General features: G+C 31.5%; 2 protein-coding genes across 2 annotated transcripts in view; both read left to right on the top strand.

Moving 5' to 3' along the window:
• Positions 1-877: 877 nt before the first annotated feature.
• On the top strand, positions 878-3,020 carry LOC123006406. The gene is made up of 6 exons (XM_044400858.1): positions 878-1,559; positions 1,606-1,728; positions 1,794-1,995; positions 2,046-2,221; positions 2,271-2,711; positions 2,766-3,020. Exons 1-6 carry the CDS (start codon positions 1,434-1,436, stop codon positions 2,877-2,879), a joined length of 1,182 nt encoding a protein of 393 aa, XP_044256793.1. The 5' UTR covers positions 878-1,433; the 3' UTR covers positions 2,880-3,020.
• A 7,246-nt stretch (positions 3,021-10,266) lies between these two features.
• LOC123006558 (probable G-protein coupled receptor 158) overlaps positions 10,267-18,938 on the top strand; it is a 102,092-nt gene continuing 93,420 nt past the window's right edge. Inside the window, exon 1 of the mRNA XM_044401131.1 lies at positions 10,267-11,263. Within this exon, the coding sequence (XP_044257066.1) occupies positions 10,267-11,263 (997 nt within the window). The remainder of the gene's footprint in view (positions 11,264-18,938) is intronic.

Below are 18,938 nucleotides of genomic sequence, written 5' to 3' on the forward strand. Positions count from 1 at the left end.
AAGTAATGTTTCTGTGAGAGAATTTGTATTTTTAGTTTTGGATAAAATAATTGCAGGTTGTACCTATCTTATGAAGAGTTACTTTCTAGATAATTTTTACATAATGTATGGAAAAACACGACGTGCAAGAAGGTGTAAAAATAATCATAGTGAATGTTACTACAGAGATAATATTATCACTGAAAGGGAAGAGTCGGTGAGAGATTTATCACAGTTACATAATTAGTCAACTACACCAAATTTTTCAAAAGTTTTATTACATAAGGGCTTTTGTTGCAAAGGTATTATGAGGCTTTTTACCTCAATTATTAAATTAGTTATGGTTTCGACTGGAACAAGATTTTTTCTTGTTTATTTATTAGTTGAAAGTATGTGTTGCATATACATGATCTATCGGTAGTAACTCTTGCCCAATATTTTTCCCATTACCGTAAAATGTTAAACATAATGAATGATAATATTCATAATAGCAACTCATCAGACAATGGGAGTTTAATAGACCTATTCAGTTTCTTCTGAGGTACCTACTCTCATTTCTTGAAAAATGACAAACATTATTTCTTTTTGTTTTTCAGATTGTATAGCTGAACTGAATTGACAGTACTTTGTTACCTAAATAAAATAAAATCACTTCCGTGAGAGTTGGGTACCATAGGAAAAACTGCATATTGGAAAATTACTGTTATTGCATCCTCGAAAATTACATACTTATCATTACAACACCACAAATGTTAATTAATTCGTATTACATGTATATAACATCTCATTTTTTATCTAAAAAAAAATATTCGGGTTACAAATGACCATGTCATAAATTTGAATGCATTCACTTTTCGTTTTTTTTTTTTTGATTATGTGGGGAAAATGATGAAACAATTGCATATTAATTAGTATTCGAGTATAGATTTAGTTTGATATAGATAGTATGAATGCAATTAACATACTTTTTACATAATCGTTGCAACCTGGAATTTTTTGTATTGCCAAAACTCTAATAGAAAACTAGGATTTAAATTTGGTGCATAAAATGTTTATAGGAACGGGAAGCGAGATTTTGACTCAAATATTAAAAGCTCTAAATTCGATCATTTGCACTCTTATCAGATTGTGACGCTGTCAAATGTCAAATTCTGCTACTGTCAGATTCTATATTTTCGCCTGCGCAATAGTCCCATAATGTTATTATTACCGTTTTTGTTAGTTATGGAAGAGTAAAAAAGATAGTATCTATAAAAATTGTCATTTTGTTATTTACTTTTGATTTTAAAACCATAAAAACTTTTATTTACGTCAAATGCCACCATAACCTCACTTTTGAAAATGATTTCTTTTGAAAAAATCACATTTGCTGTTGTTTTTTTTCTTGTCAATGTCAAATAAATTTCAATGTGACATAATTTGCATCTAAATCGGGTTTTTACTAAAAATAGACCATGTTACCTGAAGATACTTTTGCAATTTGTGATACATTTCGTGATGAAGATTGTCTCAAGAATGGGGAGAAAGAAATCCATTCAAAAGTCAACGGATATCGAAATAATACATGTGTGATTATAACAGTAAGTGTGGCATTTTTTAATTCATGAAATAACACAAGTTTTGCAGAATTCGTGCTACACTTGTAATGGGTATTATGGACCATGCTTTGAGGACCCAGTGTGTTCAACTTGTCATGCTTTTTTGTTCCCCAATACTGCCCCAATTATGGATAGGCCCTTAACATTGGAAGTATGACACAGTTTTGGTCTTTTTTATACAAAAGTTTGTATGTGGAAAATTTCTTGTGATTGTAGAGATCCAGTGACAGCGATTCTGGTAATGACGAGCCTGTAGATTGTAACAGTCAAGAAAGTATGCCGAATGTACCCATTTACGAGGAATTGGTTGGCAAAATGGCCCCTGTGAGGGTGGATACTCTCGCAAAAGAATTACAAAGACTTTCAAATGTCAGTCATCACGTAACTGACATGAATCTCGAACTATTTCCACCTGAAGGTTTATTTTCTGCTGTAATTTACCACACTTTGCTTACATCTTAATTGTAGTTCTTATGCATATGTTTAAATATTTAGATGAAATTTCTTTATGGAGTATAGGACAAGTTTGTAGTCGGTGGAGGGAGATACTTTTTATGTGTGTGAAATTCGAGCGTTGGAAAGATTTTGTGCATTTAAGATGGCCGTTATTGCATATAGAAAATGACGAACAAGACTGGTATGAAGTAAGTTGTTTTGTTAGTTTGTATTTCGCCGTTTAATACTGTTTTGTAGCTTTATACAGCTATGATGCTTAGTTCGTGTTGTTTAAAATGTGTCAAACAAATGGCTGCTCAAAAATTACCCTCACATTGGGAGGATAGTTCATGGAGGCGGCACCGCTTAAGAACTGAGATTAAAGCAATGAGGAATGATCCTTTAGATGGGATTGATGCTATGCCACTAGATGCTAATTGTTGTCATTGGCAAGCGACGATAGAAGGACCAGCAGGTAGTCCTTACGAAGGCGGATTATTCTTTCTCTACATACAAGTACCAACAACATATCCATTAGATCCGCCAATTGTTAGGTTTATCACGAAAATATTTCATCCAAATGTTTCAAGACATGGAGATATTGGTATTGATTCAATTCATCATAACTGGTCATTAGCTCTTACAATTAGCAAATTGTTGATTTCGATACAGTCACTTCTTACCGATCCTTTTTGTGATGTATGTTTTTCTTACTTAACTTTTTAGAGATTCATTACTTTTATTTAATTTCAGGTTTGTATGGAGCCCGAAATAGGAAATATGTATTTGAAAAACAGAAAGGCATTTGAAGAACAAGCAAAATTGTGGACTGCCCATCATGCCATGCATGATATGTTGCCACACTGAATATTAATTTTTTTGTCTCTTACATTTTTTACCTAAAATGTATTTTCAAAATTATGAGTGATACTGATATCTTGTTTATTGCATTATAAAATTGTTTGTAATTAATTTTGTGTAAATCAATAAATCTGTTTTATAAATTGAGTTTTATTGACTTATTAATGGAGGTGTAATTAATTTTGCAATTTTTACGTGGTCGTATTTTATCTGAACAAGTATGTTTTGAACAGTTTTTGGTAATTACTAAAAATTACAAATATCCTAAAAAGCTAAGTTCCAAAAGATACCTGTAGGATGATAAATGCCAGCGCCATCTACTGTTCGATATGTGCCATTAATAGATTTAAAAGTGGCAAGTAAAATTTAAATCAAGACTAAAATAATCCAAATTAAGTTGTTACTTACTTTACATTGCCAAACATTAAATTAATCTCGAATTAAAATTTGATCGCAATTAAGAATCGCCTCACAGGGTACTTTTGTTCAAAATGAATATGTAAAATTTGTTTAAAAATAAAATTGTGTTTGAGGCTACACCACTGTTTTTCTCAATTCCTTGGGATGCGCCAGACTTCTCCAACTTATACTGCGTCAATTGTACGAGTACTTATTTTTGTTGTACTCAAAAATCACAAATCACACACACTTTACTTTGCGATAGACAAAAAAATAAAAAAAACTAAAATGCACTCAGTCTATGGCATCTTCTTCTAGTAAAATTATTATTAAAGTAAATTTGAACTTGCCTTCTAGAAATTTTGAAAAAGAATTTGAGAAATAATACATTTTATCTAAAACACAACTAATTTCTATTCATAATTTAATAAATACTTACTGTTGAACTCAAAAATTACAAATTCACACACTTCACTTTGCGATAAACAGTAAAATAAAAAATTAAAATACACTCACCTTACATCTTCTTCTGCTACCTACCCTTTGTAGCAATTTGTCGCTGCTTTAAAAACGGACCTACTGAAAATAAAGAAATACAAAATCAGTTCAATGTGTTATTAAATAAGTTTCAAAATATTAAATAAAATTTAAATGTTTCTAAAAAATTAAGAGATAGTAAAGGTACTGTTGACTTACCCTTTAATTCGGATCTTTGTAGTACGATTGTCTTCTCTATTCCCCTATTGGCACTCATTAATCACTCAAAATTTAAAAATCGCGCATTACAAAATGTCTATTAGGCACTAGAAAATACCCAACACGCACGCACTTATAATATAGCCCCCATCTCCATTTCTACACAATTTCGTACTCAAGCACAAAATAAGTAATAACTCGTACGGAAGCTTGGCTAAGACTGACTTGTTATTGTAATAATTTCCTCAAAAACAACATGATCCACAAAAACTTAGTTCGTAACAGTTTCGTTATAAAAGGTCTTTGTTTGGGACTGCGTAATCTCTCCATTCGTAACATCAAAAAATTTTAATTTGCCATTAATTAATTTAAAAAAGACGAAATAAAATTTCATTCAGGACTAAACAAATCTTCGGATTTGTTTTAGTTGTCAGTTTCTTTACATTTTCACACATCAAATTAATAGCGAGTTAAAATTTGATTGCAATCAAGAATAAATACTTTTTCAAAATGAAAATGTGAAATTTGTTTAAAACACAAATGTGTTTAAGGCTACGCCACTGTTGGGGGGTTGCAGAGTTACTCCCTCGGATACGCCCGACCTCGCCAACTTACCCCGTCAACTGTACTCTTCTAGTAAAATAGAATAGACAATAAAATAAAATAACAGAATTAAATTATTTAAATCCTGCGCTGTTTTTGAATCTAGAATCTAGTTTACGCTTAAGAAGTGTTTAATATTTTCTTCGAATGCTGAATATAAGCACATCTCTTTCGTTGTTCTCTTCTGGTTTTCCTATAAAGACTCGAAATAAACTGCAGTTAACTTTGCGGAAAGATGATAATGTCTGTAACAACAAGCAATGAATATTTATACATATAGTACAAACCAGAATAAAGATAGCATTTACGTAGTGTTTCAAACTTAGAAAAGAAAAGTAAATTTTATATAAAATGCGTTCATTGTGATGAATATTGCGTAATAATAAATTTTATGAAACATTAAATGTAATTATTCTGGGAATTACGCTCTACCATATTGTTATGAAACGTGATTCAAGTTGAAACATTACTTGGCCAAAAAATAATTAAAAACTGGCCATGAATGCAAATGCATTATTTTGACGAAAAAATGGTCAATTTTAATTGTAAATTATAACCGCTGATACTGTGCAACTGATATTTTTGATTATAATGGGTACATAAATCACAAGCTTAAATATTCTTTTTGCTAATAAAGTAATAAATAACCCGTATAAGCCGTAAGCTTTGTCACATGCTGTACACAACAGTGTCATTGTTCTAAGATCATTTGCAAGTAAATTAAAGATTTCTTTCCCAATGTCTACTTGCTTTTTGTTTTCTGCATTCTGATTTTGCATAAATCCATAAACATCACCTTTAACAAGGTGCATAAAACACCATTGTCCATAAACCTTTCAAAGTAACATTTGTGCCACACCAGTGGAATGACGAGGTGAAAATAAAACCTCCAAAACTTAATAAAGCTTCTATCACACACATTTAGTTTGCTCAGTCGCATCCTGGCTTAAATGGCTTTTCACCAGGAAATTCCAACATAGGTAGTAGCTGCATGCTGGCAAGTGATACGCCTCTTCATATACTTTGTAAATGCTCAAAGAAGCCAGGTTATGCATAAATAGAATGTTTCTTTATAGATGCACAACTCAAAATTTAATACAAACCCTGAAAGTGTAAAAATATAAATGTACCTATGTACTTGTAACCTACAAATGCAGGAATGCAAAATATAAACTTAGAATCAATTGTTACAAACTTTTAGAGACTTTAAGCCAATATAAATTTAGCCAATATAAAAAAAAAATGTAAAAACAAAGAGGAATTGAGTCGAAAGCATCTGTTAATCAGTTTTAATTGAGTGCTTATATATATATCTGTGAGTTGAGACACCCTTTAGTCAAATTATTGCGCCTTGTAGTTGGTGTATTATATTACGTTTTAATTCCTAATGAGAGGGGTGTTTAATCGCATAGTGACTTGTAAAATTACCATTTCGCGTAATTTCGGTTTGATTAATTATTCGTCGGGAGACGTGTTGTTGTGGTTGCGTAAATTTAAGCTTTCTTTCTATGAAGTGATTTCACTTTAATGAAAAAAAGGGTAGAAATTATGTTTTGTACCCTTGATTTTAATTTTCTACGTAGCGTGCGAGACCTAATCTGCGTACGTACGTTTTTAGTGTTATCGGCTGTTTTATCAAAAAAGCGGCTTGACGAAGCCAACTTGATTTAAACTTGACGGTTTTGCAGTGTAATTTTTATTATAAATTTCATTATTCTTCCTCTCTTTCCTTTATTAGCTTCCCAAATGTTTTCGGAGTTGTTCCTCCCTTAATTGAATTTTGTAAATGATTTATATTTTCGACATAAGCCACCTTCTCGGAATGTTCCTATTATTTCCCTAATCTTTCACGAATTTTCCCGATTTGTTTTGTTTACTTAATTCGTAATTGGAATGCTTCTTGTCACAGAGAACAACACGTTTCAAAATGATATTTGTTTTTTTCCATTTTTTTGATATTCAGTGTGGAAAAGTGATGAAAAGAGAATATCTCTTTTAAACAAAAGGGAGCATCATATAATTAAACACTGATGTCGTCACAGTGGAGCTATCTGCTCGTTATTTTTATACTACAATTCCTGGGAAATTGGGTTTTCATTCTTGTGCTTTGATAGATAAATTAATGACATTTTTTGTATAGGCTAAGACATGTGTCAATATTATCAATTATAATAAATTACCCCCGATTTCGTACCTGAAAAGCACAACGTGATGTGGGATATTAAACTTAGATTATATCATCAATTTACAAATTCATTATTACTTAATCCATCTTGTCGCTTCATCGTGATCTATATACAGAATTCAATACATAAATAAGTACAGGACTGACCATCGTTAATATTTCTTCTGAAACTTAACTAAGACACAAATCAATGCTTTTTGATTTGTGAAAGCATAAGCGCGATCAATAAATTCCACAATTTTGCGTACTTAGTGTGTAACTTTACGTTTCGTGCGTTTTATTTGATGAAAATCATTTAGAATTATGCTCACTGTTATTTAAGTGGAGTATAAATGTTGCGGAATTTATTTAAAAATAAAGGAAACTTCCAGTGGTGACCGTATCGCCTGAAATATATTGTGGTTAGCGACCAAACCAGATGTGATCTCTTAGTTTCTATCGAGTTTAACAAAAAGTCACTGCTTCCAAATAAGTGGCAAATTTGTTAGCTTAAAGATCAACATTTCGCTTACAAACAAAAAGATAAAGACTGTAATGCAATTTAGAATAAGATCTATTGTATCGCACATTTTCTGCTGTTTTTAAAATCATCGTTTCGTCAAGTAGATAATAAATGCGGTTAATAGCAAATAAAGTTTCTCTGTTTCTATTTTAGTTACAGCCGCCAGACTTATCGATTAGTCATTAAGATTGTAATTTTGAGATTTTCGTTTATTGTTACAGACGTGAACATTAAAATTATTTTACTTGTGATAATATAAATTACCTGAAAAAAAATACATTGAATTAGTTTGGCTTTGTTATAGTTTAATTAATATCGAGCAAGAGGGAAAGTTTGTGATTTTTTTTATAATCACTTATTATATTTCAATAAAACATTTGTTTGTGTTCCAATTTCTAGCTTATTTGTTTTTTTTTGATGTTACTCTAATAAATAAAACGTTTAGAAGCAAATTAGTGTCTACTACATAATTTTATTATGGGTCTTCCATTATTAGATTGCTTCTATTTTCTTAGACGTTGAATGGAAATAAAAAACGTAATATGTGTTGTTTATTGGGCTATAAATGAGGATAAAGTATGGTTGTAACATTTGAAAAAATTGCCTTGATCGTCTTTCAAATATTTTGATATTGTTTGAAAAGATTTATGAAATATTTAATCTGTGTTCACATATTTTCATTCTCTTACGGTTTTTCATTAACAAACATTTTCTGTTAAAAGGTCGGAGACCCTCGCTTGTCGGGTATTGTGTCTTAAATTCATGACATTTTTTACATTTTTGCTATTCTTCAGATAAATTGATAACAAAAAACTGTCTGCTATGTTTTTATTTACATAGGGGTGCATTGGTGACACATTTTCGTGTGAACTGAATGTGAATAAAAGAAAACATTTCACCGTTTTTAAAATACTTTTCCAAGCCTTACAAAAACTTTTCAACTACAAACGAGACGATAAACATGTTTTTCGAGCTTGTCTGTTTACACTAAACATTTTTTGGTTTTATGTTTATTTTTAACTTTGGCCACAATTTGCCTAGTTTTGCTATTATAGAAAAAGAAGATTATGTTTGTATTTTCGCGGTAATAGCTCTATAGGGAGTGTTTGGGTACGTGAGATCACTTGTAAGTTTTGTGTGTTTTCATTTCTTATGGATTTAGTTTTTTACGCTACAGAAAACCACTTGGCATTTGTAGTGCCTATGCATACAAAAGATTACTAAACGAAAAAACTTGTTTTTTTTTGCTACAAAAATGTCGTAAAAGACCCAAATTTTTAGCAAACTTTAAATCTGTCAAATAAATTTGTCTGATATCACTTCTCGTCAGAGTACTTAAGTGTCTGTCGTAAATGTTACAGCAGAAATAGGATTATTACCGTAACGAAAATTGTAATAAAAGAATCAAATAGCAAATGCTGGCTTTTAGTAAAACTTAAAGAAGATGAATTTTTAGATGTTTTATGAATAATGCATTTAAATCAACATTTATATTAAAAAAGGCAGTAAAAGTGTAAAACTTCGGACAAGCTTAATGTCATAGATAGATGTTCCGGTTTTTTCGAGTCAGAATAAAACTCTAAATGTGTAAAAACCCTACATTTGTCCGTGTCACAAGATAATTTATAATTTTTAATAAAATATGTATTTTGTAATTTATTTTTTGATTTGCCGTAGATATTTTAAATTATTGAAATAAATCATTTTTACTGATTATCCAACAGATTATATATAGCACAATAAATGTTTATTTGTGCAGAAATAAATAATTTTTGATGAAATATGCTGATGATTTTAATTTTTTTATCATACATCTCGTTAATTATTTAGGTATATTATTTATAAAAGTATGTTGTCACCTAATTTTGTTTTTGTTTTTTGGCACTGAATTGTTAGTTGTCATTATTTTTTTATATAAAAACGATGCAATATTAGAGAATCAATTTACATTAAATCAATATATTTTTTTAACTGAACAATATTGGTGGATGCGCCGGGTTGAAAATAAAATTACAGAGACTTGTAATATGTATTACTGCAAATATTTAACTGAACGTTTGATTTTGCCTTCAAAATAAATATTTGAATTTTTTACTTTATTAGTATAATTATGGTAATAGTTGGTGTGTGCGAAAGAGTGATTTTTTGTGATGAATTTTTTGTTGAAGTTCTACTAATGCATGTTGTATGTTTCTTGCATGACGTTAATATTTGGTTGAGATAGAGCAAAATGCATCGGCAAGGTACTTTCATATCAATTTTATTGATAAGACGTTTGCAGTAGTATTCGTGTATAGCAGATAAGTGATTTATTGCGTCTTTGTGGGAGAGTTATAAGTCGGTGAAAAACAAACCCCCGCGGAGTAGTAAGACATTTCACTGAATTTAAATTGGTTGAAAGAAAAAGCTTTGATTTAATTTGGTGTCATTATTCAGGGTATTCTTTAGGTGATTTACATCAGTGTCTTATCATTTCCATTTTCCAATATTTGGCGTTAATTAGATCAGTTATGAAGAACAGAAAAAGATCCTCAGAAACGTGAATACTTTGGGCCTTACGCATCGGCGCAACAGGTCCAACTCGGGGGTGGAAAGGCCTAGACGTCGCCGTTCTGTCTGCCATGTAACTTGACCAAGTCTTTGCCAGTTACAAATCTAAAAGTACAAGAACATTTTCGTTATAGATGGGAATTTGAGTGACAAGAGGCAGACGCGTGCGCCGTTGTCGCATCTTATAACCAGGTGGCGCGCTCGCAAATCCCTGCATCCTGGAGCCACCCCCGCGACAATTCCAGTTCTCTGTCGGCCTTGCAATCGCTCGGACGCGCCACCTCCAACCTTTAAACGCGTCCAAATCACGCAGCGATTTGCGGACTTGTCACAAAATATTTTCCGAGAGAGGACGGACTTTGTTCGAGCTTTAATGGCCATTGTAAAATAGTTTAAAGGAGTTTCCTTGACTTTTATCTGTGTTGATGTTAAATCTCTAATTGTCTAATATGTAAATAATGGTTGTTTCGATTAGACGTAGCATGAAGTTATTTTTATTGTTATTGTTGTTGTTTGAGTTGGAAGCGCAAAATGTTGTTAATTTGGACAATATAAGGCATAGTCGGTCTCGGACGCTCTTGTTGAGAGGACGACGTCATGGAGATGATGTTCGGGAAGATTTCACTTCTGATGATGTCCTCGAGGTTACTTCGGTAACAGAAAGCTTGTTTTTTGGTGGTGATTTTGGAAAAAATCGGACTAATCTGTCTGTGGAAGACCCTCAGACAAGTAAATCGAGCGCGAGGAAGGTGACTGTTGGGTCGAATTTCAACGTTCATGGAAACAGCAGTTGGCAGCATGTGGATAAGAGCATGTTGTACATGGGCGAGCGGGCGCTTAATCAATTCGATAATAAAAAGAAAAATAAGACAGTGAGTGGTAAAGAGAGCCCCGGAGGGTCACCCATAAACGTGCATCAAGATTTTGACGAAGATTTGGAAATATCATCGGAAAAGGCAGCCGCTGAAAGTGCTCGTAGCGGCCACGTAGACATCGTTACTCGTTTTTTACGCATCGTGGAATCCCAGCATTTGTTGGGAGAAAACTGTACGGCCGGCACGGACTTGAATTTGGGCGAAGGAGTTGTAGATCGTTATGCACAAGAAAGATTTCGTGTGGAGGCAGACGTGGCCGTAAATAGGGCTAATATGTTGACTCGGCTGTGGAAATACGCCGATCCTGATGTTGTTATGTCTGAGTATTTATTACACGCATCTGTTTTTTCCATGGTTGAATTCGATAATGACATCTTTGCTGCGGGAAACTGCTATGACCAGTATCAGTACAAAGACTATTGGCTATTCTGCCCGTACGCTTATCGGCTGCCCGAAGGGACAATCCTTGTGAAAGATTTGGCCGTCGAGTACAAATATCTCAGCAACACATCGGAATGGTTCTACATCGCCCGAAAAAATGCAGAGAACGTTATCAAAAACTACAATCAGTTTAGTAGAGGTAAGTCTCATATTATCTTATTAGAGCGGACCGTTAAACCTCCGGTATATTGGATTTTCCAGGAAATTTTATTCTAGTTTTTGAAGAAACGAACTTTTTTTAATCTAAACGAAATTATTTTATCACTGATGATAACTCACTCTTAATGTCCCAAAAGATTTGACCTGATGTCGTTCAGTTGTCCGGAGATCAATATAAGGACCGGCTTACTGTGAGTTACAGTTACGTCCTATTTGGATTTTATTGTAATCGACACCGATAATATTATATTTTGCTTCCGCCAAAATTACTTTAGCAAATTGTATTTTTGGCACACTTGACCTACAATTCCGACTCTTTTTGGGCTATCTTTAAATTCATAAAATGTGAATGACATTATCATCAGCAGGGATTCCCAATTTTTTCTTTAATCTTGAGCGAAAATATGTTTACTCTGAAGAGAAGCCTAAAAAGACAATTTGTAAGTGATGCCAGGTAAACAACATTCTGCCATTATTAAGCAAAAGCAAAACACTGATGTATCAATGATTCAAGTTGTTTGTGTGCCAAATAAGAATATGAACAAAAGTAATAAATTCGGTACTCTCACAAACAAACTGTTTTAAAATATATTATCTATTTCGACTTGCACATGAAAATTTCTGTAATACAGTTGCAGAATTGATAGCTCGACTGCAAAATGTTTTCTGGTGTGCTTTACTTTACGCAAGGTTTTTTGCACAATTACGATTTCACTTCTCGACTGCTATTTTTAATTTTATAATAGCACAATTTACTAAATCAAACCAATTTATGTGGACGGAATAAAATCTAGCACATGAGCTTCACAAATGGACGAATAAAATTTTAATGTTTTTGCATTGCTTTTAATTATTGAGTGAAACAAATGTGCATTTAGTTTTTGGTTTTAAAAAACATTTTAATGTACAGTGGTTTCAAGCTAATAAATATAAACTGTACCACGGGGTATTACACTTGTAGCAGATGGATTTTCTTTTATAGTCGTTCGCATGTGTATAATCGAAATTCAAATTCGGATGGAAATTTGGGCTTTAGTAACGATTTTCTTATGCAGAAAGCTTCGCATCTATATTCATTTGATGAGAAAAGTGAACTCGCGTTAGGCCTAATGACAATAACAAGGGAATTTTCGAATCGACTCAAATTCCAAGCAATATAAGTTACAAAATTAATCGTTAGTTCCTTAATAATCTTTAAATCAATACGGGCTATATATAATTTTGAATTAAAATTGGCATATTGGCTTATTCAAACTGAATTTAGAACTTATGTGATTCCGCTTAAAATGGTTTATCGGTAAATTATGTGGGTTATATTTGTTTGCTTGTAGTTAGCCTTTTTTCAAACTCTAGATACTTTTTTAAGTTATTTAAAAAGTGGAATTAGCGGTCCAGTTATTCCAATAACATATTTTTTGAAAGTTTAGAATAAATCAACGTAATACAAATCCAAACAAAACGTAAAAATAGAACTTTTTCAATTTAAAAAGAGTTAGATATTTGAGTTTCTCTAGTTGTTTATTCAGCCTGAAAAATATAAGCTGCTGGAACAATTTTGTATAAATATTAGAGATAATCGTAGATTTTTTTAACAGAGAAGCATTTTCTGATTTAGGGAAACCTTAGGATATAACAATCTTGTAAGTAAAAGGATCAACTTAATTGAAAAATGCAATAATCTAATAATGAGCATTTACAAAAATTTTCATATTTTAAATTCCACGACGAAACCATTCAACCGCTGTATGCGTAGCACATGGCATTTCTTCCGCTTGATCTAATAATTATTGGAGAAATTTATAGGCTCGTGTTTATAGCTTTAAGCATATGGAAATCGGTACGAACAAATTGCGATGAAATCGAAATCAGATAACAGTTAGGTCATTATTTTAAATCGTAATCATCTTTCTCCACACGTGAGCTTTAACCACAAAAAACGGATTGATAAATCGTTTTGATGTTTTTAAGAAACTACTTTAAAAGTTAGCGTTTTGGTGGATGCGCCGGGATACTTTTAAACTCTTAACATTTTTAATTACTTCGGAAAGTGTGGTAAAATGTATTGAAACAATAAAAGCAAATTTCGAATTTTTAGCAGCAGCTTTGGGAAAACTGTGCCACGAATAAATTATTTTGCGTGCCTTATGTATTGACTTTACAATCAGTGATTTTGTGGTTTAGCTAGTGTAGAGCACGTTTAAAATAATTTTCTAATTTGTAGCACAGTCAAAAACTGATACAAGACCAGCCTTTAAGCACGTAATTTGTTAGTCTAAAGTTGTATTTTATTATGTTGATGTATGTAAGCCGGCTCTAAGAGTTAGTTTAAGTTAATGTAAAGTAAAATCAGGAACAATAAAACGCAAGTTCTTTACAAGACTGATTTATAACTTAATTTTGTGCTTTAAATTTATAATTTATAAAGCAAAATGTTTTATTAAAGGTAATATTTATTTTTTTCGGAAGCGCAAGCTTTTATTAAATTATAGTTCATTTTTGAAACACTCAAAGGGGTTAACATTGACGCCATAAAAATATATAAATTACAACCCTTTTTGTTTCCACTTAGCAAAATAATTGAAAACATTAATTATAATGGTATAACGCGACTATTTTAATAGGATTATTGACCCTTTGTCATCCCTAACGGAAAGCACGTTATTATTACATTGGTGCGTTTTTTATGTTATTTTATTGTAATATTGGAGTAAATTTTATATGCTTACAATATGTAGAAATGGATATAGATTTTGGTGGTGTAAAATTTACTTTAGATTTGTTTTCGTTGTTTAATATTTATACTATACAAATAACGCTTACTAGATAATAATAAAACTAATGTAGTAGTTTGTAAGCACATATCCAAACGTACACAAATAATACTAATTGTGTTACAAGTCTCATTTCGTCTGCGAAAACAGTATTTGAATTAAGCTTGCATCAATATTATTAAAGATATCAAATAATTTCTTATCTTTAAGAATACTGATGCAAGTTTATTGTTATGTTAGAACACCTGCTGTTAAACATACAAAAGACATATGAGACAACAAGTATGTAAGAGCATTTAAATGGTTAAGTGGAACGCTTTTCATTTTCTGAGTATAGAGAAAAATTTAATATAATATTTTTTTTATAAAGTTTGTTCGTTTTTACATTAAAGAAAAAAATTGGGTAAATATAGTGAATGGCAGTTGGAATTAAATTTCATTTTTGATGTTCTAACTGTGGGACGATTTCAATCTTTAATACGATCTGGTAAACATAATCTTTTGGGATAAATTTTATTCCCAGCAAGATTTTAATTTTTTGATGCGGTTAGAATTTGAATTTGTAGCGGTTCTTGTCCAATATTAATCAGAATTTCGTTTTAGACCTAGTTTTGGAAACATGTCCAGCTGACATTTGAAGTGAAATATTTTGCTTTCGTTTAAATTTATTGTTTTTTTAATCAATAAAGCAGCTTGCGTAGATAGGAATCTTTGTTCGGGGTCAGAGAGCTTTAAAAGAAAAAAAACATGCAATGCAAATCACACATTAAAATGCAAAGTAGCAACTTTTCTAAGTTATAAACACGTTAGAGGCAATTTTTTCTTTGTTAAGTTAATAATTCAATTTACGTTTGTTCGGAAGGAAAAAATTCATTTCATGTAGACAAAATTTGCATTAATGCTAGTTAAGTAAGAATAATTATGACGGAAATCTGGTACAATTTATGAATCTAAATTGCAAATTGTGGTTATGACGATAATGCTACTGTTCAAGAAATTTTCACTTTTAATTAAAGCTTTATGATTTTGTAATTCGTATTTTAAATATCTGTAGAAATATTTTTTTGTCGAGATAAAGTCACGTGTCTTACGTTTCGTAGCTTCAATTTTCAACTTTTCACTATTTGCAACCTGATATCTCTGGGAAATTTATAACGCAGGTATTGGTTGGAAAGAAATATGACACGGTGACGTATGATACAATAGAATATGTGGAAACTTGGAAGTTTTTTATATTTATTACCTCATTTTATTTACGAAAACAAATATCAAAACATTTTTCATTTATTTTTAAATATACTTGACTTTGTGTTAGTAAATGAGTGAATGTAGGACATAAAAGGCATGTGCACAGCTAGATGTTAATAGTAGCAGCGGCATAAGACATAATGACGTTAATGAAGCCGACTTTATATCTATGCGCAAACTTCCACCTGTTACACAAAGAAATAAAAATACACTGTCACATTATAGTGTATCAAAATGTAGCCCATTACTCGCTAACTCATCCATTTATTAAAAATGGGACAAGTGTTCACAACCCCGATCCAAACATTTAAAATTTTGTAATCAAAATGATGCTGATTTGCAAGTCAAATTTTTTAATACGTTTTTCAATTTACTAATTTCGTTGAACTTCCCGTTGTTTTATTAAAGATATGACATTAAGTTAGTTTGCACAAATTTTCTAGTGGAAGGTGTAAATTTACCGGCCACCATATGCACTTAATATATATGAGGGTGACAACAATTCATAACCGAAATTTTCAACTTTTCGTATTTATGTGCGGTGGGAATCGTAAAATAAAAATTTAATCATCTTTGCTATTGTGGACAATAAAATCTTAAACAACACTCTAAAAACTTTGATTCTAAACCCACTTTGCTACAATAACTACTTAATAACTCAATAAAAGAATTTCGTCATTGTGCTCATTGAATTTTTCTAATTACGTTTAAACTTTTATTACGAAATTAAATTATATTTTGTTGGAACACATTCAAAACTAAGTTTTTAGTGTGCGCTCTATGTGACTTTAATTGGATTTATACGATTACAGCGGAAATAAAGTACTTTCAAAACTTGTTCGTCGCAGATTTATCACAGTTTATTTTTCAGGGAAATTTTATTCATCACATTTTTGGCTGATACAATTAAGTAGTCAATTAGTTTTTTTTATTTTTAAAGGTTTGAAAATGACCGAAAACTATCTAATTAAGTAAGTGTGAAAACAGAGTTTGAACTAACTGATGATGCTTGCTTTTCAGTGTCCAGTCGATTAAGTTACTTAACGGGAGTAAAGAATTCTAATTCAAGAGGCGATGCGGAATTTTATGTATTTGTTGACGTCGCAAGTCAAAGAATTAAAACTTACAAGCTATTGGTTTTTCTTCAATTAAACTGTTTACTAATTTTAATTTATTTTCTGTTTACGAGCAGGATGAGAACAATTATGTCATAAATGCCTCTCGAGAAAAGGATAAACTTATGAATTATCTCATAATGACACTAAGCATTTCCGGATAACTGCTACAAAGTTTGCCATTTATTTTAAAAGAGAATTAAGTGAAAACACTTTATGTGTAACAAAAAAGTAATGAAATTTTAATTTTGCAATTAGTTTTCTCCTGTGATGTGTTCTGTACAAAGTTGGAATATTTCAATACTCGGGGAGTTGCGAAAAACACCACATTTATCCATATTTAACATAAATTAAGCTTTCAAAGTTCTATCTTTGTGAAGATAAAAACTCTCTAGTAGTGTGGTGCTTAAACAGGAATAATTCTTATTATGTTTACACGTTAATTAAGCATTAATTTTTAATTTCCTATTCGAAGACAAAAACGTATGATTAATTAGTAGCCATAAATTATTTCAAATATAACACTTGTGTAATAAAGAAAAACAAGCAAAGCAATAATGATAAATTTGTGAACTTTTTGCAGCTTTTCTATGTCATTTCCCAATTAATTTTTAACGGCTGTTGATTTTGTAATTTATGTGTAAATTAACTGGAAGTTAATGCACACAAGCGGTTTTTGTTTTTACATGTAAGTATGCTAAGCAGCAAGCCTTCTTATTTTGTAATTAAGGCAGGTCAGCTGCTTTTTACCTGGGCAGATTTTTCTTCATTTAGCGTACCAACAGAACTAGTAAATTGTCTAAACAAAGTATAAAAAAGCAAATTTATTAAATTACGTTGCAAGAATTTTGCGTTCGGCAAAGTATTTTTTTTTAATTAGCTACAGGTTAAGTGACTGTATTATAAGGATTAAATTTTAAATTTATAATATACTGGTGGTTGGGGTTACATTTTCAATCGATAATGAACCTCGACCATAAATTAAAAGTCGTGGAAATCATTTTAGGAACAATAGAATCCACAGGTATTGACTGTCAATTATCATTAATCACTGAATAAAAACTCCATTTGCTGTGATCACCATTTTATAATAAATGATGCCATTAGCAAGTGATTTAGACAAATTTTTGTTATCGTTAATTGCGGATATTTTTATGAGTTGTAAATGTTTTTATTTCGTTCGGTACTGATTTGGTGCCGGGGTCCTTGATGGAGGTTTTAAAGATAAAATTTCCATGAATAAGTTGTCAAAGTTTTAATATGAACAAATATTTATCCGTCTTGGTAGCAAGTTATAACAGGTTATGACAGGTAAAAAGTTTTGTCGTTACTGCATATCAGCTCCATTCATCTCTGTTTAACAAACTTGCTGCTTTTATGTAAAAACTTGAAAGTAATCAACGGTACTTAAGATTTAATTTATTAGTAAACAAGTGGTGGGTGTGAATCCGAAGAATTATAAGTTAATGGATTAGACAGCGAGAAAAAGATACTTGTGCTCATGATTGAGTTATGTAAGCTTTTAAGAAATATTTGCTGTCATTTTCAAGAGCTTTCACACCTGACTTAATTCTTGAGAAATCTACAAGGAAAGGTTTGGTATATAAATGAAATACTAACTACTAAGACAATTCAGGGATGGTTTGGCCATCTGCTCCCTTAATGTCAGAAGAGATTAGTCGATGCTGAGACCCGGAGCTGAACCATTAGAAAGGGATACAGCTTAATTTATCAAAAACTTCACTGCTTTCTTTTATGGCGACTCACACATAAACCACTCACGCGCTTTACCTAAATTTTATTTATTTTACGATTCATAACTTTCGTCTGCTTGCACGAGCTTCCTGGATGCCATCTACTTTTTTAATAATTTATAACGTTGAGAAATATTTAGTATCGCAGTGTTTGTTTGGTAGGGCAAATGAAGTTTGAGTGTTGCTACTGGGATATTAAGATTTTCTCACCACCAATCTATTCCTAGGAGAATTTTATTTGTCAAACACACTGTGGAGCCACAGAATCAACAAATAGAGCCATTAAATTAAACATGTGATTTGTCGTCAAGATTACATTTGGTCAACCCAAAAGTTTACTGCTAGGATTGTCAGTTGCTATCCTCTTCTAGTTTAGATAAGAATGAAGAAAAAGTTAGCGATAAATAATACAAAACCACGAAAACGATGGTTTGTTAATATGGTATGACTAGGAAAGGGGTGCTAAGTAGAAATTGGTGAAAGAGAAATGCGGTGATAAAATGTACGGGAAACAGATGAGAACGGGTAAGTAGATAAGAAAGGTAGCGCTTGAGAGGAGAGGAAATAAATAGCAATAAACAGATTAAAATTATTGGAACGTTTTAACCGGCCTTCGGAATCGCATGTAATAAGTGAAGATGAGTAAAAACTAGTAAAAGCTCTTTTCTTAATGGATGGATTTGATTAATGCAACGTTTTATAGGAAGCTTGAGTGCATCATAAAAATATGATAACTTAGTTTACTAAGGGAAGTTTTAAATTAATTG

This window comes from Tribolium madens, unplaced genomic scaffold (genome assembly GCF_015345945.1).
Source record: "Tribolium madens isolate multiple individuals breed KSU strain unplaced genomic scaffold, Tmad_KSU_1.1 Scaffold_2;HRSCAF=44;Tcas5.2_LGX, whole genome shotgun sequence".
Taxonomy (NCBI): Eukaryota; Metazoa; Arthropoda; class Insecta; order Coleoptera; family Tenebrionidae; genus Tribolium; species Tribolium madens.